Raw genomic sequence first — 25,744 nt, 5'->3', positions numbered from 1 at the left:
ATATGAGGCAGAGTGCAATTTCTGCCAGTAACCAGCAGGAGGAGGTAACGGGAGCATGGAGCTGATAAAGTTAATTCTGGGTAAAATATTCATTTTAATTATTGACGCACAGGCCTGTAATGAATTTTTTAATTTGGACCATCTGTTAAAGTAATTCGTAATCCTGTCACCCAAGCTGGAGTAATTATACCTTACCGTCTGGCTAATAGTGGGGAATATTTCAACTCCCTTTCCTTATCTTACTCTTTTTATTATTGTCTATTTAAAACAATCAAACCATAAACTAGGTGGCCTGCTGGGATGTTAGATCCTAATGTGAAAAACTGTGATTTTATATGTCTGCACTTTATGTGCTCATTTTATGCCTGTCTTTGTTCAGTTGTGAAGCACTTTGAGCTGCAGTTTCTGTATGAAAGGTGCTCTACAAATAAAGTTGTATTATTACTATTATTTCCCCCTCCCACCCGCTCAGATCCTGAGGAACTTCTCGTCGGTGCACCTCTCCCAGGTGGAGCTGAAGAACATGGGGCAGCAGGCGGAGCGAGGCAGCTACCCGCTGCACTTCCACCTCTGCGGGGACGTGGACCAGAGGGGGGGCTACCGGGACCCCACCTACGTGGACGGGGTCTCCATACACCACTCCTTCTCTCGCTGCCTCACCATCCACGCCACCAACGGACTGCTGGTCAGTAGGAGGGGCGTGGGTGTGTGTGGAAAATGGTGGAGGATTTGTGTGTGTGTGTGTGTGTGTGTGTGTGTGTGTGTGTGTGTGTGCGTGGGTGTGTGTGTGTGTCTCTCTCTCTCTCTGTATATGTAGAGAGAGACAGATGGATAGAGGTTGTGTGTGTGTTGTGTAAAAACTCCTAGGGCATGATGTGAGACTTCTTTCCCTAACAACTAACATGTGACTCTGGCTGTTAAAGGGCACATCAATTACAGCTTTCATCACTAAATGGCCTCTTTCTTCTTCTCCTCTCATCTTCCTGTTCTTCCTGTATCTCTCTCTCTCAATGTCCGTTCTCTTCTTCTGGGATTTGGTCTCACTTGCGTCTTACTCGTCTTATGTGACTTTGAAACTTTCAAGTGTTATCTCTACTCTACAGGTACAGGGCTAATGCAGCCTGCCCTCCTCCCCAGATGACATTTACCCCTTGACCTTCTACCTCGGGCACATTTTAATGTTCCTGTTGACATCGCTAAAGTGCAATCTCCCTGAGGAAGACATGTCCCTCTAACCCGCCAACGCTGCCAGTAAACAACTAAATCACTGCACGCGCGTGTCGCTGTGTGTGTGTGTGTGTGTGTGTCTCTTGTTGACGTCAAGCTATGGTCAGCTGGTCAGCTTCTGTCCTTGAGACCACAAGATAAAAACACAATCATTAGAACTGAATTGAGGAAATGGCATTTACTGATGTTCAGATAATGTCTTTTGACTAGTGGATTTTCCTGTTCCCATTCTGTTACAAGGACAATGTCGATTTTTTTTTTAAAGAATGCATATTGTGTTCATTCCTGGAAAAGATTCCTTCATGCAATTCATAAACATGCCCCCTTTTTAGTGTGGTAGAACAAATATGTTTTTCCTTTTTTTTATAGTATGGTTGAAGAAATGTGTGTTTCCTTTTTTACAGTGCAGTGGAACAAAATGTGCTTTAATTTCTTAGATGTCAAGCTCCTCATAGACCGGGCACTAACTCACACAGTCGTTCACTCACTCACAGTTAGCCACTCTGCCCCTAGTGGTGTCTCACAGGCATGGCACTGTGTAACATGCAACAATACTTGGTATCGCTGGCACTGTTCTTTTTTCTCTTTCTGATAGTCATTTTTGTATTGCTTTTCTATTTATCTTTTTTCATACAGTCACCTTCATATAACACATTTAAACTATAGGCACACCACAATCATTATTTTTTATTGGAACAAGTATAATAAAACAAATAGACATTTCCATTCGATAAAAAAAAACAGTAAGATGTGGTGTTAAGGGTTTGCCAACATATGGCCAAGTAGCACCATGCAGGGAAATCAAATCCTGTTCATATTTTCCTCAAGTCAACTTCCTCTATGGCGTCTTCAATATGCTTCAATCCCCCCCAGCCAGAAAAAGAACTGAACAAACTATAAATAACCCCCATCCAAAGGTAATGGGGGTTATAACCCCCTTGATTAACTTTATTGCCCTCCACAAACTACCCCCCCACCGATCCTCCCATGTCATGCCGACCTTCCTTCCACACCGGACTCATGCGATTATTAAGGCATAATTCTAAGAGGCAGTGAGAGGCTCCTGGGCTCCCCTAGTGAGTCTGGAATACTCAAGAGTCCCACCACAGCCACGAAGTCGTGCATCACAATTTCCCCCAAAATTATAATTGTGTCTCCAGTTTCATTTTCTCAGTGTTTCCTCTGACCATAATATTTTTCCCTCAGTAGTAGTCGGCATAAAAGGGGAACTCGGACCGTAAAGTTCACATGTGTTATTTCTATAATGTTTTACGGCTCAGTTTTGATTTGTGACTATAAACACAAGAAGAGACTCCAGGGGCGACGTCGTCAAGAGATAAATTCTGAAGCTGCTCTATAGACGCTGGATAAAGGAGCAGCTCCCACGATATGCGTAGTTTGGAGACGGAAGCAATGGTTTGCCGTCTGTAGCCCACCGGCATGAATCCACACAGAAAGGCATCTTTACAATAGCTCCAGCGTAGGGCTGCGTCATATCATATCATTCATGATAACACCGGTATACATTTGTACACTGAAAAAAGGTGTCCTATCATGACGTTGACAATATAGCAGCTGGCGATGGGCAGAACTCACAAAATTACTATTCGATCTAGTCACTGGGATCTATCCCAAGGGGATCAATAAAGGAATACCTTATCTTATCTTGACACTGTGACAGTAGCCAAGGTGATTTTACTGGGGTATGGGTACATGTTCTTATTGAGAGCTGTACGCCTGACATTTAATTAAAACTCATTTGGATGTAGTAGCTCAACACTGAAGTTCCATGAGCTCACACAGCTGGTGGCGACAATGGACCAACTCCAAAAAGTGTCAATCAATTGACGTCACAAATTCAAGTGTTGATGCTCTGGTTTCCAGCTTAGAGAGACGGGTGTCTGTTTACTGGCATTGACTAATAATGTCTTGACAAAATCATTGGAATAGCACAGTGTAAACTCTATTCCCATTAGAACCTTAAATCTTCTGCCCGCCTCAGACCCACTCCTATCTGAGCTCCAGGGGGGTCATCAAAGAGAAGCAGGCTATTCTCTGTCCTCGCCCCACACTGGTGGAACGAACCTCCCACCACAGTCATACTGTCTTTTACTAGTATGTACTCTGCTGCCAAGGAATCTAACTTGCCTATTACTACCTACTATGTCAATATGTCATCACTACTCTGCACCCAAGACTGTAGCGCTCAAGTTCGACACTGTTTGATGAACAATGTTACTGACCCCTCCTGCTGACTTGTTATACGGAACTTTTAAGTCGCTTTGGATAAAAGCGTCAGCTAAATAACTAAATGTGAATCTAGAATCTTTTGAGAACCCAGCTCTCACGGTTCTCTAATCCGTGTTCACCCCTTTGTGTCCCGATCCTTACCGCAAATGGATCTGTCATCACCTTTATTTTCAATCTTTCAAAATGTTCTTATGCACCCCAGTTGCTATTGCATGTACTCATTGTGTTTCATTACACGTATATATGTACATGCTTACCAACTGTTTCGCCTGTTTTATAGCAACACTACTATCCCCCCTTGAACGGCCCTTCTAAGGCTTCTCCCCTCCACATTGCCTGTGGTGCTTTTTTCCTATTTATTTTTAACCTATTAGGCTTTTTATTTTATTTTTGAGTTTTTTACCTTACCTTCGCGTGGGGTATGTCTGGGAGTGTTGCATTTATTTATTTAACATTTTATTTTGGATTTCGTGGTGTTTTTGTTTTGTTCTTGATTCATTGTGATGTTTCTTCTTGACTTGTTTAAAGAAGATGTGTCCGGCCCATGGGGACATTAATGTGTCGGGCCTTACAAATACATTTTATTTGATCAGCCCCGCCCTCCTCTGACCTCTGACCTCAGGTGAAGCACACGGTGGGCTACGACACCCTGGGTCACTGCTTCTTCCTGGAGGACGGAATCGAGCAGCGCAACACCTTCTACCACAACCTGGGCCTCCTGACCAGACCGGGGACCCAGCTGCCCACGGAACGCAACGACAGCCTCTGCACCAGCATCAGAGACCAGGTCTACAAGGGATACACGCCCTCGCCCAGCACGGAGTGCAAGTAAGCCACCCGGGATGACCACTTCAGTGTGTCTTAAGGGTTACAGGTGTGGCGACGGAGCGATAAGGAACAGAGCAAACAAGACCCTGTGTACAAGGGTCAACGACCAGGCGTAGAGTGGTGGTAAGGGAGGGAACTGAGACAAACAAGACCCTGTGTACAAGGGTCAACGACCAGGCGTAGAGTGGTGGTAAGGGAGGGAACTGAGACAAACAAGACCCTGTGTACAAGGGTCAACGACCAGGCGTAGAGTGGTGGTAAGGGAGGGAACTGGCAAACAAGACCCTGTGTACAAGGGTCAACGACCAGGCGTAGAGTGGTGGTAAGGGAGGGAACTGACAAACAAGACCCTGTGTACAAGGGTCAACGACCAGGCGTAGAGTGGTGGTAAGGGAGGGAACTGACAAACAAGACCCTGTGTACAAGGGTCAACGACCAGGCGTAGAGTGGTGGTAAGGGAGGGAACTGACAAACAAGACCCTGTGTACAAGGGTCAACGACCAGGCGTAGAGTGGTGGTAAGGGAGGGAACTGAGCAAACAAGACCCTGTGTACAAGGGTCAACGACCAGGCGTAGAGTGGTGGTAAGGGAGGGAACTGACAAACAAGACCCTGTGTACAAGGGTCAACGACCAGGCGTAGAGTGGTGGTAAGGGAGGGAACTGAGATCACAGCGACGAGGCGTAGAGTGGTGGTAAGGGAGGGAACTGAGATCACAGCGACGAGGCGTAGAGTGGTGGTAAGGGAGGGAACTGGGACAGTGAGGGACTGAGATCACAGCTAGATGTGGTGGTAAGGGAGGGAACTGGGACAGTGAGGGACTGAGATCACAGCTAGATGTGTCTACATGTTGTATTGTAGGATTGGCGAGGGAGTGACACGGAACAGAGCGATGACCCCTTCTGCGTCGTGGGATTAACGTCCCCGAGGGCAACGCACCCTCAGCCAACATGGAGAAAACCTCTTGAAACACTAGATCTAACGGATCCAGTCACGGCCGCACACTGACAGATGAATGAGCGTAGTTAAAATGCTACAGTGACTACAGGAATTAATTTCCTTATTGAGTTTAGTGATTATACACTCATATTAAAAAGGGGCAGACCAATGCAACCCTCTGTGCCAACATCAAGGGGTACTACCCCCCCCCCCCCTTAAACATAATCTAACTAACATAATCTGTCTGTCCGTTCGTCCTTCGATTCTCTCTCCGTTCTTTTAGATACACGGACCGGACACCACGGTTCAGATCACCGTTTATGAACACTGGTGCGGTGTGCCCGTTCCAAATGGCCAATGCTCGGCCGGACGGTTTTGCCGCCTGCGCCGTTCCTGGAGAACCGTTAATCCAATCGACTTCACGCGTGGCAGGTGTGTCGCTGAGGACCAGAGGAGGACCAGAGGAAGTGCAGCGTCGAGCGCGAAGTCGATCGGATGACCGGTTCTCGAGAAACGCAGCAGGCGGGCAAAACCGGCAGGCCGAGCATTGGACATTTGGAAGGGGCGCCGCACCGGTGTTCATAATCCGTAAGGGTGTAACGGTTCACAACAAACACGGTTCAGTACGTACCTCGGTTTTGAAGTCAAGGTTCGGTACAGGTTTTCGGTACAGTGGGGGAAAGTTTGGCTTTCCATGTTCCACTCAGGGGTGATGTAGTGTGCAGTAACTAATTGTACTTGTAGGGCTGTCAACGAATATTCTATATTGAAATTAATAATCGACTTGTAAAAAAACATTTAAAATGATAATAATTATATTAGATTGTGAAAAATAAACAGCCCCCGGTGGGCGGTCATTAGTGATTAACATACCGTTGTATTTGTTCGGTACACAGCTGTTCGGTACAGTACACACTGAAATGGTTCAGTACGGATACGTGTACCTTTACACCCCTAATAATCGGTGGTCTGAACCGTGGCCTCCGGTCCGTGTATCTAAAAGAATCTGAAGTGCCTGCGTGGGGGGGGGGCTCTGTGGTAGAGGGGCCGGCGTGCTTTGAGGAAAGGCAGAGAGGGTTCATGTCCGTAGTGAGAGAGATGGCTGAAGCCCTGCAGTGTGCGAGAGAGATAGCGGTGCAGCGGCCTTATCCCTGTGAAAACAACCTCCCTTCTCCGCGGGACGTGTGTGTGTTGTAGCGGGAGCGAGAAAAGAGCCTCTGTACGGGAAGCAGCATGGTCTGTTTTCAGAAGGATGAGGTGTGTGTGTGCGTGTGTGTTCGTGTGCGTGCGTGTGTGTGTGTGTTGGCAGAGCTGTCCATGTTATGCAGGAGTGGTGGATTTCTGAAGGATCACAGGAGTCTGTGCTCCGTCTCTGCTTCATACATTTCTGATTCGATCAGATTCTCCAACCAAAACAGCCCCTTTAATTTCTTCTCCTCCTGTGTGTTTGTGTGTGTGTGTGTGTGTGTCCGCGCGTGTGTGTGTGTGTGTGTCCGCGTGTGTGTCTTCCAGGGCGGTTTCCACATTCTGGATCGCCAACCCCAATAACAACCTCATCGGCAACGCTGCCGCCGGCTCCCAGGTGAGTTATGGTTATGAAAACGAAAGCCTCCGCACATCTTCCACTGATCTGATAAAGAAAATGAATAACCAGAGGAGACGGCCCGTCGCGGTGCAGTATGATACACGGCTTACAAGATACACGGCTTAGGTGATCCTGAACTTTAATCAGAGGTTTCCAATCTCATAAAAACACATGATCCGTCAATAAAACTGGGACCTGTGGGGGGGTGTAACGCACACACGGCGGGATCCAGTCTTAAGTAAACGCATGACGAGGTACCCCCTCTTCTTCTTATCTCCTACACAAACACACAGCAGAGCCCCGCGGCTGTTCTCTGCAGCCTCGCTACGAGGTATTACACTCCGCTTCGTCATCTCTAAAACCCATCAATTGACCTTTCAAACTCGGGTTCGGAGGAACGGCCTGCCGCGCCGGGCAGAGAGCATTGTGGGAACAGATCGTGCAGCTAGAAATGCCAATCTGCTGCTCTTGGACCAGCTGGTGCATTCCAAACATTTTTCTTCTTCTTCTCTTCTTCTTGTGACTTTATTCCATCTCTCTCTCTCTCTCTCTCTCTCTCTCTCTCTCTCTCTCTCTCTCTCTCTCTCTCTCTCTCTCTCTCTCTCTCTCTCTCTCTCTCTCTCTCTCTCTCTCTCTCTCTCTCCCCCACACAAGGATGCTGGCATATGGTACGTGTTTCATAGCTCTTCCACTGGAGACTCTCATGGGCTGGTACCAGAGACCAAGGCAGAGCTCACGCCCCTCGGAATATTCTACAACAACCGCGTGCACTCCAACTTTAAGGTATTGTAATAACCCTTCACCACCTTAACTTTAAGGTATTGTAATAACCCCTCACCACCTTAACTTTAAGGTATTGTAATAGCCCCTCACCAGGTGCACCTTAACTTTAAGGTATTATAACCCCCTCAGGGGAACTACGCCCCAGTTTCAGAATTCCTCTGTTATTCCTCTGGTCTGAGACGGTACAGACGTATTAGTGAACATGAATTCCTCTGTTATTCCTCTGGTCTGAGACGGTACAGACGTATTAGTGAACATGAATTCCTCTGTTATTCCTCTGGTCTGAGACGGTACAGACGTATTAGTGAACATGAATTCCTCTGTTATTCCTCTGGTCTGAGACGGTACAGACGTATTAGTGAACATGAATTCCTCTGTTATTCCTCTGGTCTGAGACGGTACAGACGTATTAGTGAACATGAATTCCTCTGTTATTCCTCTGGTCTGAGACGGTACAGATGTATTAGTGAACATATCAAAACCAGAGTGCTAAAGCTCTTGTGATGTCATCAAGTATAAAGTCTGAAGCGGCTCCATAGACAATGGATTGGGAGAGATGTCAATAGATGACACTGAGAGCACCCAGGGGAACATTCTGTGGGTCCACACAATCAATCTCCCATTCATTGTGTGGGGCGACTGGCTCGGGAGGTAGAGCAGTCGTCTGGTAATCCGGAGGTTCCTTGTTCGATTCCCACTCCTTCCGGGCAGCGTGTCTTGAGTGTCTTGAGCAAGACACTTAACCCCTAACTGCTCCCTATGAGCTGTCGGTGTGTGAATGTGTGAGTGAATGGGTCAAATGTGAGGAACTAATTGTACATCGCTATATAAATGCACCGTTTACCTTTTGTCAATGGAGCGGCTCCAGAGTTTATACTTGATGACACGTTTGATTCTTGCTTCTCTGATTCCAGGCTTTGGGAGAATATGTGGCCATGGAAATAACATAGTGTTTAGTAGTGTTCCTCTTTAACTCATTCAGAGCCACGCCCCGTTGACCATATTAGGGCTAGCTTGCCAGTAAGGAAGTCAATGGGAGGACGGGGAAATTTGCGAACGCCTAAACTATATTTTAAATTATGGCTATGGGTCTAAAACACCCCTCACTTATCAATGACTTGCTTGCAGTCAACATGTACGAAACGGATTGTTTTTTTTCATTGGTACATTTTCATTTTATACCGTTTTGAATACAAGTATAGTTTTGGAGATGTCTAGTAATTCCAGAGAAATTCCGCGATAATAGCCCTTTACTGGAATACACAAAACACGTTGTCATTTTTCGGCTCATTTATGAATCGTTTTCAAATAAACGCTAGATTATTGATAGTATATGTGTACTATGCACGCTAGAGAAGCGGGCTGAAAAATCGATTATCCATGCCGTGTATACGGCTAATGTTACGCACACACACACACACACACGCTGCGATGGCAGAGAAAAAACATCTGATTAACCCAAGACTGGTAACATAGAGTCCTTACCTCGCATCAGATGTTCTGCAAAAAGATTAATCCAATTCCTGATCGCCATTCCAAATATTGATCACGTTTATTGATCCAATGTTATAGCACCAAAACACATAATCGAAAGCTGCTCCGAGCCTCCCCAGTGAATGTGGTAACAGATACTGCTTGCCCGAGAAGGGAAACCCCGGGAGCGGAGTTTTTTTCTGATGCACAGTCCCACCCAATCCAATCCAATGATGTGCAATACCATCCGGGAGATGCTAGGCGGTGGTATTTGCCCTTTTCGAGCTCAGACCCATTCCCAATGATAACGTCAGGCTGGATGGATGAAAAAGGAATGGATATTGCTAATAAAAGAAATAACGATTAAAACCCGAGTTTTCTCGGGTCTTGCCACTCAACGCATGGCGAGTTAACCCGACTAATCTCGTGGTTGGCACTGAATGGGTTAAGGTATTATAAAGTAGACTCTAACTTTACGGTGTTATACCCCTCATAACTAGACTCTAACTTTAAGGTCTTATACCCCTACTACGTAGACTCTAACTTTAAGGTGTTATACCCCTCATAAGTAGACTAACTTTAAGGTGTTATACCCCTCATAAGTAGACTCTAACTTTAAAGTGTTATACCCCTCCTAAGTAGACTCTAACTTTAAAGTGTTATACCCCTCATAAGTAGACTCTAACTTTAAAGTGTTATACCCCTCATAACTAGACTCTAACTTTAAGGTCTTATACCCCTACTACGTAGACTCTAACTTTAAGGTGTTATACCCCTCATAACTAGACTAACTTTAAGGTGTTATACCCCTCATAAGTAGACTCTAACTTTAAAGTGTTATACCCCTCATAACTAGACTCTAACTTTAAGGTGTTATACCCCTCATAAGTAGACTAACTTTAAGGTGTTATACCCCTCATAAGTAGACTCTAACTTTAAAGTGTTATACCCCTCATAAGTAGACTAACTTTAAGGTGTTATACCCCTCATAAGTAGACTCTAACTTTAAAGTGGTATACCCCTCCTAAGTAGACTCTAACTTTAAGGTGTTATACCCTTCCTAAGTAGACTCTAACTTTAAGGTGTTATACCCTTCCTAAGTAGACTCTAACTTTAAGGTGTTATACCCTTCCTAAGTAGACTCTAACTTTAAGGTGTTATACCCTTCCTAAGTAGACTCTAACTTTAAGGTGTTATACCCCTTCTAAGTAGACTAACTTTAAAGTGTTATACCCCTCATAAGTAGACTCTAACTTTAAGGTGTTATACCCCTTCTAAGTAGACTCTAACTTTAAGGTGTTATACCCCTCATAAGTAGACTAACTTTAAGGTGTTATACCCCTCATAAGTAGACTCTAACTTTAAAGTGTTATACCCCTCATAAGTAGACTAACTTTAAAGTGTTATACCCCTCATAAGTAGACTAACTTTAAGGTGTTATACCCCTCATAAGTAGACTCTAACTTTAAGGTGTTATACCCCTCATAACTAGACTCTAACTTTAAGGTGTTATACCCCTCATAAGTAGACTCTAACTTTAAAGTGTTATACCCCTCATAACTAGACTCTAACTTTAAGGTGTTATACCCCTCATAAGTAGACTAACTTTAAGGTGTTATACCCCTCATAAGTAGACTCTAACTTTAAGGTGTTATACCCCTTCTAAGTAGACTCTAACTTTAAGGTGTTATACCCCTCATAAGTAGACTAACTTTAAGGTGTTATACCCCTCATAAGTAGACTCTAACTTTAAGGTGTTATACCCCTTCTAAGTAGACTCTAACTTTAAAGTGGTATACCCCTCATAAGTAGACTAACTTTAAGGTGTTATACCCCTCATAAGTAGACTAACTTTAAGGTGTTATACCCCTCATAAGTAGACTAACTTTAAAGTGTTATACCCCTCATAAGTAGACTCTAACTTTAAAGTGGTATACCCCTCCTAAGTAGACTCTAACTTTAAGGTGTTATACCCCTCATAAGTAGACTAACTTTAAGGTGTTATACCCCTCATAAGTAGACTAACTTTAAGGTGTTATACCCCTCATAAGTAGACTAACTTTAAAGTGTTATACCCCTCATAAGTAGACTCTAACTTTAAGGTGTTATACCCCTCATAAGTAGACTAACTTTAAAGTGTTATACCCCTCATAAGTAGACTAACTTTAAGGTGTTATACCCCTCATAAGTAGACTCTAACTTTAAAGTGGTATACCCCTCCTAAGTAGACTAACTTTAAGGTGTTATACCCCTCCTAAGTAGACTCTAACTTTAAGGTGTTATACCCCTCATAAGTAGACTAACTTTAAGGTGTTATACCCCTCATAAGTAGACTAACTTTAAAGTGTTATACCCCTCATAAGTAGACTAACTTTAAGGTGTTATACCCCTCATAAGTAGACTCTAACTTTAAGGTGTTATACCCCTCATAAGTAGACTAACTTTAAGGTGTTATACCCCTCCTAAGTAGACTCTAACTTTAAGGTGTTATACCCCTCATAACTAGACTCTAACTTTAAGGTCTTATACCCCTACTACGTAGACTCTAACTTTAAGGTGTTATACCCCTCATAAGTAGACTCTAACTTTAAGGTGTTATACCCCTCATAAGTAGACTAACTTTAAAGTGTTATACCCCTCCTAAGTAGACTAACTTTAAAGTGTTATACCCCTCCTAAGTAGACTAACTTTAAGGTGTTATACCCCTCATAAGTAGACTCTAACTTTAAAGTGTTATACCCCTCATAAGTAGACTCTAACTTTAAGGTGTTATACCCCTCATAAGTAGACTAACTTTAAAGTGTTATACCCCTCCTAAGTAGACTAACTTTAAGGTGTTATACCCCTCATAAGTAGACTAACTTTAAAGTGTTATACCCCTCCTAAGTAGACTAACTTTAAGGTGTTATACCCCTCATAAGTAGACTCTAACTTTAAAGTGGTATACCCCTTCTAAGTAGACTCTAACTTTAAGGTGTTATACCCCTCATAACTAGACTAACTTTAAGGTCTTATACCCCTCATAAGTAGACTCTAACTTTAAGGTCTTATACCCCTACTACGTAGACTCTAACTTTAAGGTGTTATACCCCTCATAAGTAGACTAACTTTAAAGTGTTATACCCCTCATAAGTAGACTCTAACTTTAAGGTCTTATACCCCTACTACGTAGACTCTAACTTTAAGGTGTTATACCCCTCATAACTAGACTAACTTTAAGGTCTTATACCCCTCATAAGTAGACTCTAACTTTAAGGTCTTATACCCCTACTACGTAGACTCTAACTTTAAGGTGTTATACCCCTCATAAGTAGACTAACTTTAAAGTGTTATACCCCTCATAAGTAGACTCTAACTTTAAGGTCTTATACCCCTACTACGTAGACTCTAACTTTAAGGTGTTATACCCCTCATAACTAGACTAACTTTAAGGTCTTATACCCCTCATAAGTAGACTCTAACTTTAAGGTCTTATACCCCTACTACGTAGACTCTAACTTTAAGGTGTTATACCCCTCATAAGTAGACTAACTTTAAGGTGTTATACCCCTCATAAGTAGACTCTAACTTTAAAGTGGTATACCCCTCATAAGTAGACTCTAACTTTAAAGTGGTATACCCCTTCTAAGTAGACTCTAACTTTAAGGTGTTATACCCCTCATAACTAGACTAACTTTAAGGTGTTATACCCCTCATAACTAGACTAACTTTAAGGTCTTATACCCCTACTACGTAGACTCTAACTTTAAGGTGTTATACCCCTCATAACTAGACTAACTTTAAAGTGGTATACCCCTTCTAAGTAGACTCTAACTTTAAGGTGTTATACCCCTCATAACTAGACTCTAACTTTAAGGTCTTATACCCCTACTACGTAGACTCTAACTTTAAAGTGGTATACCCCTCATAAGTAGACTCTAACTTTAAGGTGTTATACCCCTCATAAGTAGACTCTAACTTTAAAGTGTTATACCCCTCATAAGTAGACTAACTTTAAGGTGTTATACCCCTCATAAGTAGACTCTAACTTTAAGGTGTTATACCCCTCATAAGTAGACTAACTTTAAAGTGTTATACCCCTCATAAGTAGACTAACTTTAAGGTGTTATACCCCTCATAAGTAGACTCTAACTTTAAAGTGGTATACCCCTCCTAAGTAGACTCTAACTTTAAGGTGTTATACCCTTCCTAAGTAGACTCTAACTTTAAGGTGTTATACCCTTCCTAAGTAGACTCTAACTTTAAGGTCTTATACCCCTCCTACGTAGACTCTAACTTTAAGGTGTTATACCCCTCCTAAGTAGACTATAACTTTTAAGGTCTTATACCCCTCCTAAATAGACTCTTAACTCATTCACTGCCAACAACGATTATACTCGTTATTGGCCACAAATCGTTGAATGCCAACAACGAGTATACTCGTTATTTAATCGTTATTTCTTTTATTTGATATTTCCATTCATTATCCATCCAGGGAGCCTGGTGTTATCATGGGGCTGAGTCTGAGATCGCTAAAGTGCAATACTGGCCGCATCCTACCAGGCGGCGATATCGTGCACCATTTGAAACCTTGTGTATTGTGCGTCGATGAAATGCCTCCGGGCGCTCTTTTCTACTAAACTGAACCTAGGGCTTCACCCGATTGCATTGAATCGTTTTTGGGACCCCCGTTATGCTGTGGTGGGTTATGTCATGGGCCAAATGGACATACGATCTACCAGATGGCAGTCAAATAATTGGAATATTCTTTTTTGAATCCCACCGGCCACAGGTAAGAGCAATTTAACGTCAATTTCAGCTTGATTGTGCCTTGTTTTCATAGCCATCGCCCTGATCCTTCCTGAGCAACGTCAGAAGGATCCGCCCCTTCCTGACAAAAGAAGCCACCCAACTCCTCGTCCAATCAACAGTCATCTCCCGCCTCGCTGGCCTCCCGGCCACTGCCACCAAGCCTCTTCAACTCATTCAGAACGCAGCGGCCCGCCTGATCTCAAACCTACCGAAGTCGGCCCATGTCACCCCACTTCTTAGGGACCTGCACTGGCTCCCCATTGCTGCATGTATCCGCTTCAAGGCCCTCGACCTAGCATACCGTGCGGCAAAGGGAACCGCTCCCGCCTACCTCCGGTCAATGGTCTCTAACTACACACCCTCAAGACCCCTACGCTCTGCATCTTCTGGCCGCCTCAGACCTACTCCTATCCAAGCTCCGGGAGGGTCATCAAAGAGAAGTCGCCTATTCTCAGTCCTTGCCCCACAATGGTGGAATGAACTACCCACCCCAGTTAGGACACCCGAAACCTGTCCAATCTTCCGCCGTCGACTAAAGACGCACTTCTTCAACCATTATCTGAAATAATAATAAAAATTAAAAAAAAAGAAAAAAAACTCTACTCTACTCTAACCCTAACCAACCTTACTGTCATGCACTGTAACACTCAACACTTCGATGAACATTGTTACTCAGCTGATAGAGTTGTACCCTTCCTGATGACTTGTCGTACAGAACTTGTAAGTCGCTTTGGATAAAAGCGTCAACTAAATGACTAAATGTAAATGTAAATGATCAGCGTATGTTGTTGTAATAACGAATGCCGTTATCGACAATCAATTAATCAGAAACGACCCCCCCCCCCCCCCCCCCGTTCATGCATTCATGATGAAACATAATACCTATCATGCATTTGATTTTTTTATTGTAGCGTGGGTAGGGGCGAAATGCCAATGGATTTAGTATAATACACATTGCAGGCTATTACTAGCCTCCCAGGAATTACCCTAGACCGCTCTAAAACCATACTTATATTCACCACAGTATAAAAGGGAATGTATGGATGGAAAATTGTTTTCTTTTTCACATATTGAACGATAGATACTCGATGTCAAATGGGCCATAGTATTGCATCCATAGCTGTAATATAAAATATAGTTATAGCCCTGCAAACAAGGTGACGGACTCCATTAGTTTAATGCGTGGCAGCGCATAGCCTAACCCCTGAAACAGTGTGGCAGCCAATGAGTTAACTTTACGGTATTATACCCCTCCTAAGTAGACTCTTAACTTTAAGGTATTATACCCCTCAAGTACCAGATATCTATTTCTCAACTCATCATTACTGATGGAATTAACTGCTACATCCTAGAACTATTAAACCATGTTGTAAACATGGTGCTATATTTGTAGCCTGAAGAGAAAGCTGTTACTAGCATTAAGGTTTCAATGCTTGCTTTCAGTGGGCTATATTGTGCAATTTCAATGCAGTGCAGTTCCTGTCTGCGAGATGCCAAGCCTCTTGGCACTGATGTTCTCTCTACAGAGGAGAAACGTGCATCATTCTAAGAAGCATTGCACAAATATTCCCCATGAAGTAATTTTTTTTTTTTTTTTTTTTTTTTAAACTCTTTTACTCAAGTAATTCCCTAGTAATGAGTAAGTACTCTTACTCAAATGAAATGTAACTGATGCCTCAGTACTTCTTCTTAGGTAATATATTTGAATACTTTTTCACCCTCGCCATAATTCTTTGTTTACTCACGCAGCTCATGCCAGAGGCACCCACATGCACACACAGACACATAAACACCCATGTCACACGCACACATGTCACACGCACACATTCTCTCTCTCTCTCTCTCTCTCTCTCTCTCTCTCTCTCTCTCTCTCTCTCTCTCTCTCTCTCTCTCTCTCTCTCTCTCTCTCTCTCTCTCTCTCTCTCTCTCTCTCTCTCTCTCTCTCTCTCTCTCTCTCTCTCTCTCTCTCTCTCTCTCTCTCTCTCTCTCTCTCTCTCTCTCTCTCTCTCTCTCTCTCTCTCTCACAGGCAGGTAGCCTGTACAATAGGCTTAACAGAGGAGAGATAGAGAGAGTGAGAGAATAACAGCAGGTAGCCTGTACAATAGTGCTCTGTTGGTGTGTGTGTAATAACAGCAGGTAGCCTGTACAATAGTGCTCTGTTGGTGTGTGTGTAATAACAGCGGTGGGGCAGGTGAACTGTGAGGTCTTTAATAACAGCGGTGGGGCAGGTGAACTGTGAGGTCTTTAATAACAGCGGTGGGGCAGGTGAACTGTGAGGTCTTTAATAACAGCGGTGGGGCAGGTGAACTGTGAGGTCTTTGTCCGCTCTGACCACAGGAGCCTCTCTTATAGGCTGAGCAGCCTGGAGGCTCTGACCACAGGAGCCTCTCTTATAGGCTGAGCAGCCTGGAGGCTCTGACCACAGGAGCCTCTCTTATAGGCTGAGCAGCCTGGGCTCTGACCACAGGAGCCTCTCTTATAGGCTGAGCAGCCTGGAGGCTCTGACCACAGGAGCCTCTCTTATAGGCTGAGCAGCCTGGGCTCTGACCACAGGAGCCTCTCTTATAGGCTGAGCAGCCTGGAGGCAAGAGAGACTATACTTCAATTACATCACGGGGCTCAGCGCAGGGATTTACATACACAGTATAGGACAGATGTCTGCACGTGCACGTATACACTGCTGCATTTACACATACGTGCATATACACACACACACACGCACGGATGTGGTACATACCCATTCACACGCACATGTATAGTGCATACCATTCACACACACACACACACACACATACACAGATATATGGTACATATACCCATTCACACGCATATATATATTTATTATATATATATGGCATACCATTCACACACACACACAGATATAGTACACTACATACCCATTCACACACATATATATATATATATACGGCATACCATTCACACACACACGCACATACTGCATTCTCCTGCTCACTCATCCATACAGCCATATTTAGCCATAATGTAATTCAGTCCTTCCTCCCACTTCTCCCAGTAGGCCTGCCCTACACTAGAGGAAAATAAAATTCTCTACCAAAACTTTTTTTTAGCCCATGTCCCAAACTGTATTCTGGCCTTGGCACTAGGCTCATAAAAACATACATAGGACTCATTGTCGCGGGTCATGCGGGGGAACCCCACAGAAAGAGGCCCCGAGCCTATTCTAGGTCTGGCTCCACGGTTTGAGAAACCTCCTGGAATACAGCATATTACTGTGTGATCATATTCTGTCTTCCTCCCAGGCAGGACTGTTCATAGATAAAGGTGTGAAAATGACCAACGCTAGCGCTGCAGACCCCCGGGAGTACCTGTGTCTGGATAACAACGCCAGGTATGTGTGTATATAGTACCTGTGTCTACATAACAATGGCAGGTATGTGTGTATATAGTACCTGTGTCTAGATAACAACGCCAGGTATGTGTGTATATAGTACCTGTGTCTAGATAACAATGGCAGGTATGTGTGTATATATTACCTGTGTCTAGATAACAACGCCAGGTATGTGTGTATATAGTACCTGTGTCTACATAACAATGGCAGGTATGTGTGTATATAGTACCTGTGTCTAGATAACAACGCCAGGTATGTGTGTATATAGTACCTGTGTCTACATAACAATGGCAGGTATGTGTGTATATATTACCTGTGTCTGGATAACAACGCCAGGTATGTGTGTATATATTACCTGTGTCTAGATAACAACGCCAGGTATGTGTGTATATATTACCTGTGTCTAGATAACAACGCCAGGTATGTGTGTATATAGTACCTGTGTCTACATAACAACGCCAGGTATGTGTGTATATATTACCTGTGTCTAGATAACAACGCCAGGTATGTGTGTATATATTACCTGTGTCTACATAACAACGCCAGGTATGTGTGTATATATTACCTGTGTCTACATAACAACGCCAGGTATGTGTGTATATATTACCTGTGTCTAGATAACAACGCCAGGTATGTGTGTATATATTACCTGTGTCTAGATAACAACGCCAGGTATGTGTGTATATATTACCTGTGTCTAGATAACAACGCCAGGTATGTGTGTATATATTACCTGTGTCTAGATAACAATGCCAGGTATGTGTGTATATAGTACCTGTGTCTGGATAACAATGCCAGGTATGTGTGTATATACAGTAGTACCTGTGTCTGGATAACAATGGCAGGTATGCCTGAGTGTGTATATTTTATGTGTCTGGAATCGGATAACAATGACAAACTATGCCAGGGAGACACATGACAGAAGGTTCTTTATTTAAGGCTGAGAGGGAGACAGAGTAGAGGAGACACAGGAGAGAAGGTTCTTTATTGAGACAGTAGGAAGGCTGAGAGGGAGACAGAGTAGAGGAGACACAGGAGAGAAGGTTCTTTATTGAGACAGTAGGAAGGCTGAGAGGGAGACAGAGTAGAGGAGACACAGGAGAGAAGGTTCTTTATTGAGACAGTAGGAAGGCTGAGAGGGAGACAGAGTAGAGGGAGACACAGGAGAGAAGGTTCTTTATTGAGACAGTAGGAAGGCTGAGAGGGAGACAGAGTAGAGGAGACACAGGAGAGAAGGTTCTTTATTGAGACAGTAGGAAGGCTGAGAGGGAGACAGAGTAGAGGGAGACACAGGAGAGAAGGTTCTTTATTGAGACAGTAGGAAGGCTGAGAGGGAGACAGAGTAGAGGGAGACACAGGAGAGAAGGTTCTTTATTGAGACAGTAGGAAGGCTGAGAGGGAGACAGAGTAGAGGGAGACACAGGAGAGAAGGTTCTTTATTGAGACAGTAGGAAGGCTGAGAGGGAGACAGAGTAGAGGGAGACACAGGAGAGAAGGTTCTTTATTGAGACAGTAGGAAGGCTGAGAGGGAGACAGAGTGGAGGAGACACAGGAGAGAAGGTTCTTTATTGAGACAGTAGGAAGGCTGAGAGGGAGACAGAGTAGAGGAGACACAGGAGAGAAGGTTCTTTATTGAGACAGTAGGAAGGCTGAGAGGGAGACAGAGTAGAGGAGACACAGGAGAGAAGGTTCTTTATTGAGACCGTAGGAAGGCTGAGAGGGAGACAGAGTGGAGGAGACACAGGAGAGAAGGTTCTTTATTGAGACAGTAGGAAGGCTGAGAGGGAGACAGAGTGGAGGAGACACAGGAGAGAAGGTTCTTTATTGAGACAGTAGGAAGGCTGAGAGGGAGACAGAGTGGAGGAGACACAGGAGAGAAGGTTCTTTATTGAGACAGTAGGAAGGCTGAGGGAGACAGTGGGGGAGACACAGGAGATAATGTTCTTCATTGAGACGGTATGAAGGCTGAGAGGGAGACAGTAGGGGAGACACAGGAGAGAAGGTTCTTTATTGAGACAGTATGAAGGCTGAAACGGAGACAGAGTAGAGGAGACACAGGAGATAAGGTTCTTTATTGAGACAATAGGGAGACAGAGTAGGAAAGACACAGGAGAGAGGTTTCTTTAACGAGACAATAGGGAGACAGAGCAGGGGAGAAACAGGAGAGAAGGTTCTTTATTGAGACAGTAGGAAGGCTGAGAGGGAGACAGAGTAGAGGAGACACAGGAGAGAAGGTTCTTTATTGAGACAGTAGGAAGGCTGAGAGGGAGACAGAGTAGAGGAGACACAGGAGAGAAGGTTCTTTATTGAGACAGTAGGAAGGCTGAGAGGGAGACAGAGTAGAGGAGACACAGGAGAGAAGGTTCTTTATTGAGACAGTAGGAAGCCTATGCAGGAGACAGACTAGTGGAGACTAGGGGTGGAACGATACGCATTCGAACCGTGTACCGTACGGTACGACCCCCACGGTTCGGGGCGTCTGTGTATCGTACGGTTCAGATGATGCGCAAATAAAAAAAATTAAAAACTTAATTTGGCACGGAGCCGGGAGAGGTGAGCGCTGGCTGCAGCAGCAGCAGCAGCACTGCAGCCAGGTGCTAGTCAGTTTGTGTAAAAATGGCAAGCACAATATAAATCAAGCTTCATTACGACTTTAAAAACATAGCCATTAACATTACATAGGCCTACACACATCTTGCCATAGCGTTAGCAGTTTGTACAACACAACGCATGTTGAACTATGGTAGCCCGCCAGCTAATACAGTCAATGCAATGTTACCGTAGCTACTAGCTAGCAGAGGAGAAAATGGGAGTCTGAGAGGCGGGGTGTTTAAAGACAATGATAGGCGCTTATTCAACATCCAAGAAGGCTAACATACAACTGTGTTTACTAACTCCAACCGGGACTATTGCCGCTTTTCCACTGCATGTTATGAACTCCTAACGTTACCAAAGCTGATAACGTTGCCTGAGCTGAAGGTCCGTGACGCTAAAATGTCCGTGGGAACCCGCCAACCCATAGATAGTTCCAACTCACCGAATTACGTAATCAACCACAGTTGCACTCAATATTTAAATAATGTTAGTCTAAATAAATGTAGACAGATAATGTACGTATTTTAAAAATAGAATGAACAGAGCAGTGTTGTTTTGAAACAGTACAGTGTGTGTGTTAGTTTGATGTATGCTGCAATTTATATTGATGGCCTTCTAATTTGTTTATTTATTTATTTTAAATAACAGTGACACTTTTTCCTTTGATAAGAAATCCAGCCATATTCCTTTCATTGTATTTCAAATACTGCACTTTAATTTCAAGCAGAAAACGAATCTTTCCATTAAGAACTGACAATCAGGGAATTTAAACATGGTTGACATTGTTTTTTTGTGTTTATATTAAAGAAAGGAAACTCTGGGTGGCGCAGTGGGCAAGGCGCTCGCCACTAATGCAGGAGATGCTGGGTTCGAGCCCAGCTCTCGGCATTGTTACCAGCTTGGCTGGTCGCTCATACTAATACAATTGGCAGTATTAGGGGGTGGGAAGCTGGCGGGTGGGGATTGGACGTTGTGGACAGCGACTCCTACAGGTCGGTTGGTGCGCCTGTGCAGCAGAATCAGGAAGCAACAAGGGCGGCGTGTCCCTCCCACGCAGACCCTCGCAGCTGAGAGATCACGCTGTACAGGTGAAAAGATGCGACAGCTGCCTCCTCGTGTACCGGAGGGGACACGTGATGCAAGGCTTGGTCCACATTGCAGCCGACCTGTGGAAGGCATGGCCTAACAGCGTTCGAGACAGGGGAGGGTAGAATTGGACAAAATACGAAATCGGGATGGGAGAAAAATAGAAAATGGGAGAAAAAGTTGATTAAAAAAAGAAAAAGAAAGGAAAGTCTAGTGCTGGCTGAGCATATTGTTAATACTTTGACAAATGTAGCCTATATTTTTCAGTCAGTTCGGTCTTTGTGTGCCAAACATTATTTGTATTTTATTTTTTTATTATTTTTTAAACAAACATATAAACAAACATGACAACACACGATAAGATATACAAGCATTAATTGTCAGGGCACATCCAATGAGTTCACATTTTAGTTAGTTGTCTTATATAAGATATACCCCTAATACCTGTTATCTAAAAAAACCTACACACATATGCTCAGCTCGAACCCCCCCCTCCCGGACCCCCCATTGAGAAGTACCTCCACTATCCCTCGCACCTAACCAGACACTACCATTATAAGCTAGCTTTTATTCTCTCCACCACTTCTAACCACATTGACATTTTGGATTCATTGAGACCCAGAATTCTTGCTGTAGATATTTCATGATAAATTACATCGAGATATGTAAGAAACCAAACTTTACGGCACATTTTTTCCGGTTGAAACCAGCGTGATGCGATCAGCTTTTTGGCTACTGTGATACCCGATAAAACCAATCTCTTTAGCTGTGGATGTACTGCAAACTCAAAAACATCATTCAATAGTAATACAGAGGGGTGTACAGGTATATTCCAAGATACGAGTTTTGATATTTGTTGGGTCACATCTTTCCAGAATGCCTTAACTGGTGAGCAGTCCCAATACATGTGCATAAATGTCCCCTCGTCCCCATTTGTACATTGGGAGCATTTGGAGTCTTGTTTAAGCCCCATTCGGCACAGTCTTATAGGAGTCAAGTATGTCCTGTGAATATAGTTAAGATTGATTTGTTGATGATCCGGGTTCCTTGATGTAAGTCGGACATTTGCCAAACATTATTTAAGGCTGTAAACACTGTAAACTTTTTTTTCTTTTTTTTATATAAATGAGAAGCATGTTTAGATTTTTGAGTGTTAAAGTTTTTTTTATAAAAAACAACGTATATCGAACCGAACCCAAAACCGTGACCCCAAAACCGTGATACGAACCGAACCGTCCATTTTGTGAACCGTTCCACCCCTAGTGGAGACACAGGAGAGAATGTTCTTTATTGAGACAGTAGGAAGGCTGAGAGGGAGACACAGGAGAGAAGGTTCTTTATTGAGACAGTAGGAAGGCTGAGAGGGAGACAGAGTAGAGGAGACACAGGAGAGAATGTTCTTTATTGAGACAGTAGGAAGGCTGAGAGGGAGACAGAGTAGAGGAGACACAGGAGAGAATGTTCTTTATTGAGACAGTAGGAAGGCTGAGAGGGAGACAGTAGAGGAGACACAGGAGAGAAGGTTCTTTATTGAGACAGTAGGAAGGCTGAGAGAGAGACAGAGTAGAGGAGACACAGGAGAGAAGGTTCTTTATTGAGACAGTAGGAAGGCTGAGAGGGAGACACAGGAGAGAAGGTTCTTTATTGCGACAGTAGGAAGGCTGAGAGGGAGACAGAGTAGAGGAGACACAGGAGATAAGGTTCTTTATTGAGACAGTAGGAAGGCTGAGAGGGAGACACAGGAGAGAAGGTTCTTTATTGAGACCGTAGGAAGGCTGAGAGGGAGACAGAGTAGAGGAGACACAGGAGAGAAGGTTCTTTATTGCGACAGTAGGAAGGCTGAGAGGGAGACAGAGTAGAGGAGACACAGGAGAGAAGGTTCTTTATTGAGACAGTAGGAAGGCTGAGAGGGAGACAGAGTAGGGGAGACACAGGAGAGAAGGTTCTTTATTGAGACAGTAGGAAGGCTGAGAGGGAGACAGAGTAGAGGAGACACAGGAGAGAAGGTTCTTTATTGAGACAGTAGGAAGGCTGAGAGGGAGACAGAGTAGAGGAGACACAGGAGAGAAGGTTCTTTATTGAGACAGTAGGAAGGCTGAGAGGGAGACAGAGTAGGGGAGACACAGGAGAGAAGGTTCTTTATTGAGACAGTAGGAAGGCTGAGAGGGAGACAGAGTAGAGGAGACACAGGAGAGAAGGTTCTTTATTGAGACAGTAGGAAGGCTGAGAGGGAGACAGAGTAGAGGAGACACAGGAGAGAAGGTTCTTTATTGCGACAGTAAGAAGGCTGAGAGGGAGACAGAGTAGGGGAGACACAGGAGAGAAGGTTCTTTATTGAGACAGTAGGAAGGCTGAGAGGGAGACACAGGAGAGAAGGTTCTTTATTGCGACAGTAAGAAGGCTGAGAGGGAGACAGAGTAGGGGAGACACAGGAGATAAGGTTCTTTATTGAGACAGTAGGAAGGCTGAGAGGGAGACACAGGAGAGAAGGTTCTTTATTGAGACCGTAGGAAGGCTGAGAGGGAGACAGAGTAGAGGAGACACAGGAGAGAAGGTTCTTTATTGCGACAGTAGGAAGGCTGAGAGGGAGACAGAGTAGAGGAGACACAGGAGAGAAGGTTCTTTATTGAGACAGTAGGAAGGCTGAGAGGGAGACAGAGTAGGGGAGACACAGGAGAGAAGGTTCTTTATTGAGACAGTAGGAAGGCTGAGAGGGAGACAGAGTAGAGGAGACACAGGAGAGAAGGTTCTTTATTGAGACAGTAGGAAGGCTGAGAGGGAGACAGAGTAGGGGAGACACAGGAGAGAAGGTTCTTTATTGAGACAGTAGGAAGGCTGAGAGGGAGACAGAGTAGAGGAGACACAGGAGAGAAGGTTCTTTATTGAGACAGTAGGAAGGCTGAGAGGGAGACAGAGTAGAGGAGACACAGGAGAGAAGGTTCTTTATTGCGACAGTAAGAAGGCTGAGAGGGAGACAGAGTAGGGGAGACACAGGAGAGAAGGTTCTATATTGCGACAGTAGGAAGGCTGAGAGGGAGACAGAGTAGAGGAGACACAGGAGAGAAGGTTCTTTATTGAGACAGTAGGAAGGCTGAGAGGGAGACAGAGTAGAGGAGACACAGGAGAGAAGGTTCTTTATTGAGACAGTAGGAAGGCTGAGAGGGAGACACAGGAGAGGAGACACAGGAGAGAAGGTTCTTTATTGAGACAGTAGGAAGGCTGAGAGGGAGACAGAGTGGAGGAGACACAGGAGAGAAGGTTCTTTATTGAGACAGTATGAAGGCTGAGAGGGAGACAGAGTAGGGGAGACACAGGAGAGAAGGTTCTTTATTGAGACAGTATGAAGGCTGAGAGGGAGACAGAGTAGGGGAGACACAGGAGAGAAGGTTCTTTATTGAGACAGTATGAAGGCTGAGAGGGAGACAGAGTAGAGGAGACACAGGAGAGAAGGTTCTTTATTGAGACAGTAGGAAGGCTGAGAGGGAGACAGAGTAGAGGAGACACAGGAGAGACGGTTCTGGCTGGATTACATCCCAGCAGGGGTACCTGTGGTCCCAGAGGGTTAGCCACTATCCCCATCTCTGGACACGTACAGTGCACCTGTGTATCTTGCATTTGTTTGCTTAAATGTTTGCAGCAAATTCCTACAGGAAGGAATATGCAGCCTCTGGATAATATTTGTAAAACATTTTGAATCGGTTCAATCTGCCTTAATGGACTTTTCAGTGGAGTTAATTTGTGGGGCACTGACTGCACAAGTATTAGTGTATCTAGATGACCTAGTGACTAGTGTACTGACACAGTGTAGGGGGAGAGGATATCGGTGTAAGTAGACGGACTAGTAACTACTTACTATTAGGGTATTCGGGTAACGATGGCCTCATACTGTACAAACATTGGGGTATCAACGACTTGCTACTTAATAAATACTACGACATCTTGGATATCTATTACCCCAGTACTGTAGATGTATGTGGGTGTGTATGAGGGTCGTAGGATGGCCCCTGTGACTACTGTGATAATGTATTTTAGTGGAGGGTCTGTCAGTGTGTGTTGACAGAGAAAACAGAGCTCCACAGATAGAGTTTCCACTCGGCAGCTCTCCGTCCAAATACAGCCCCCTTCCAGACGGAAAAAAGCTTAGGTCCTCCTCTGAGACCGCTGCCCACGCTGTGTGTGTGTGTCTGTGTGTGTGAGGGAGAGAGAGAGAGAGAGAGGGGGAGAGGGAGTCTGTGAGTGAGAGGGAGAGAGAGAGAGAGAGAGAGGGGGAGAGGGAGTCTGTGAGGGAGAGGGAGAGAGAGAGAGAGAGAGGGGGAGAGGGAGTCTGTGAGTGAGAGCGTGTAGTTTGCATGCTTGCCGGTTTTGTGTAGGAGATCCCTGTGCCTGTGTGTGTGTGTGTGTGTGTGTGTGTGTGTGTGTGTGTGTGTGTGTGTGTGTGTGTGTGTGTGTGTGTGTGTGTGTGTGTGTGTGTGTGTGTGTGTGTGTGTGTGTGTGTGTGTGTGTGTGTGTGTGTGTGTGTGTGTGTGTGTGTGTGTGTGTGTGTGTGTGTGTGTGTGTGTGTGTGTGTGTGTGTGTGTGTGTGTGTGTGTGTGTGGTAGTATGAGAGAGAGGTATTAGGGTCTTAGAATGTGTGTTTAGTATTAATCTGTGGTTATTTGAGAAGAGTACTGTGTCTGTTTAGTTGTCGGAAATAACGGGGAATTAATGTGTCGTCCATGTGTGTATTTAAATTGACTGACTGATTATGGTATGATGCACAACTGCTGGTGTGACTAATAGTACTCCACTCATCCCATGTGTTATGTGTCATTCTCCCA

At 44.3% G+C, this 25,744-nt stretch overlaps 1 protein-coding gene across 1 annotated transcript in view; it reads left to right on the top strand.

Moving 5' to 3' along the window:
• Positions 1–472: 472 nt before the first annotated feature.
• The window catches only part of cemip2 (cell migration inducing hyaluronidase 2), a gene marked incomplete at both ends in the record, with an annotated part of 46,064 nt that continues 20,792 nt past the window's right edge, over positions 473–25,744 (top strand). The window contains 5 exons of the mRNA XM_084323204.1: positions 473–685; positions 4,100–4,305; positions 6,756–6,825; positions 7,483–7,611; positions 17,158–17,246. Coding sequence (XP_084179330.1) covers positions 473–685; positions 4,100–4,305; positions 6,756–6,825; positions 7,483–7,611; positions 17,158–17,246 — 707 coding nt within the window. The remainder of the gene's footprint in view (positions 686–4,099; positions 4,306–6,755; positions 6,826–7,482; positions 7,612–17,157; positions 17,247–25,744) is intronic.

This window comes from Notolepis coatsorum, assembly GCF_963971535.1.
Source record: "Notolepis coatsorum genome assembly, chromosome: 10".
Classification (NCBI taxonomy): Eukaryota; Metazoa; Chordata; class Actinopteri; order Aulopiformes; family Paralepididae; genus Notolepis; species Notolepis coatsorum.
Note: the sequence above shows the minus strand (reverse complement) of the source record. Positions and strands in the feature narration are given on the sequence as shown.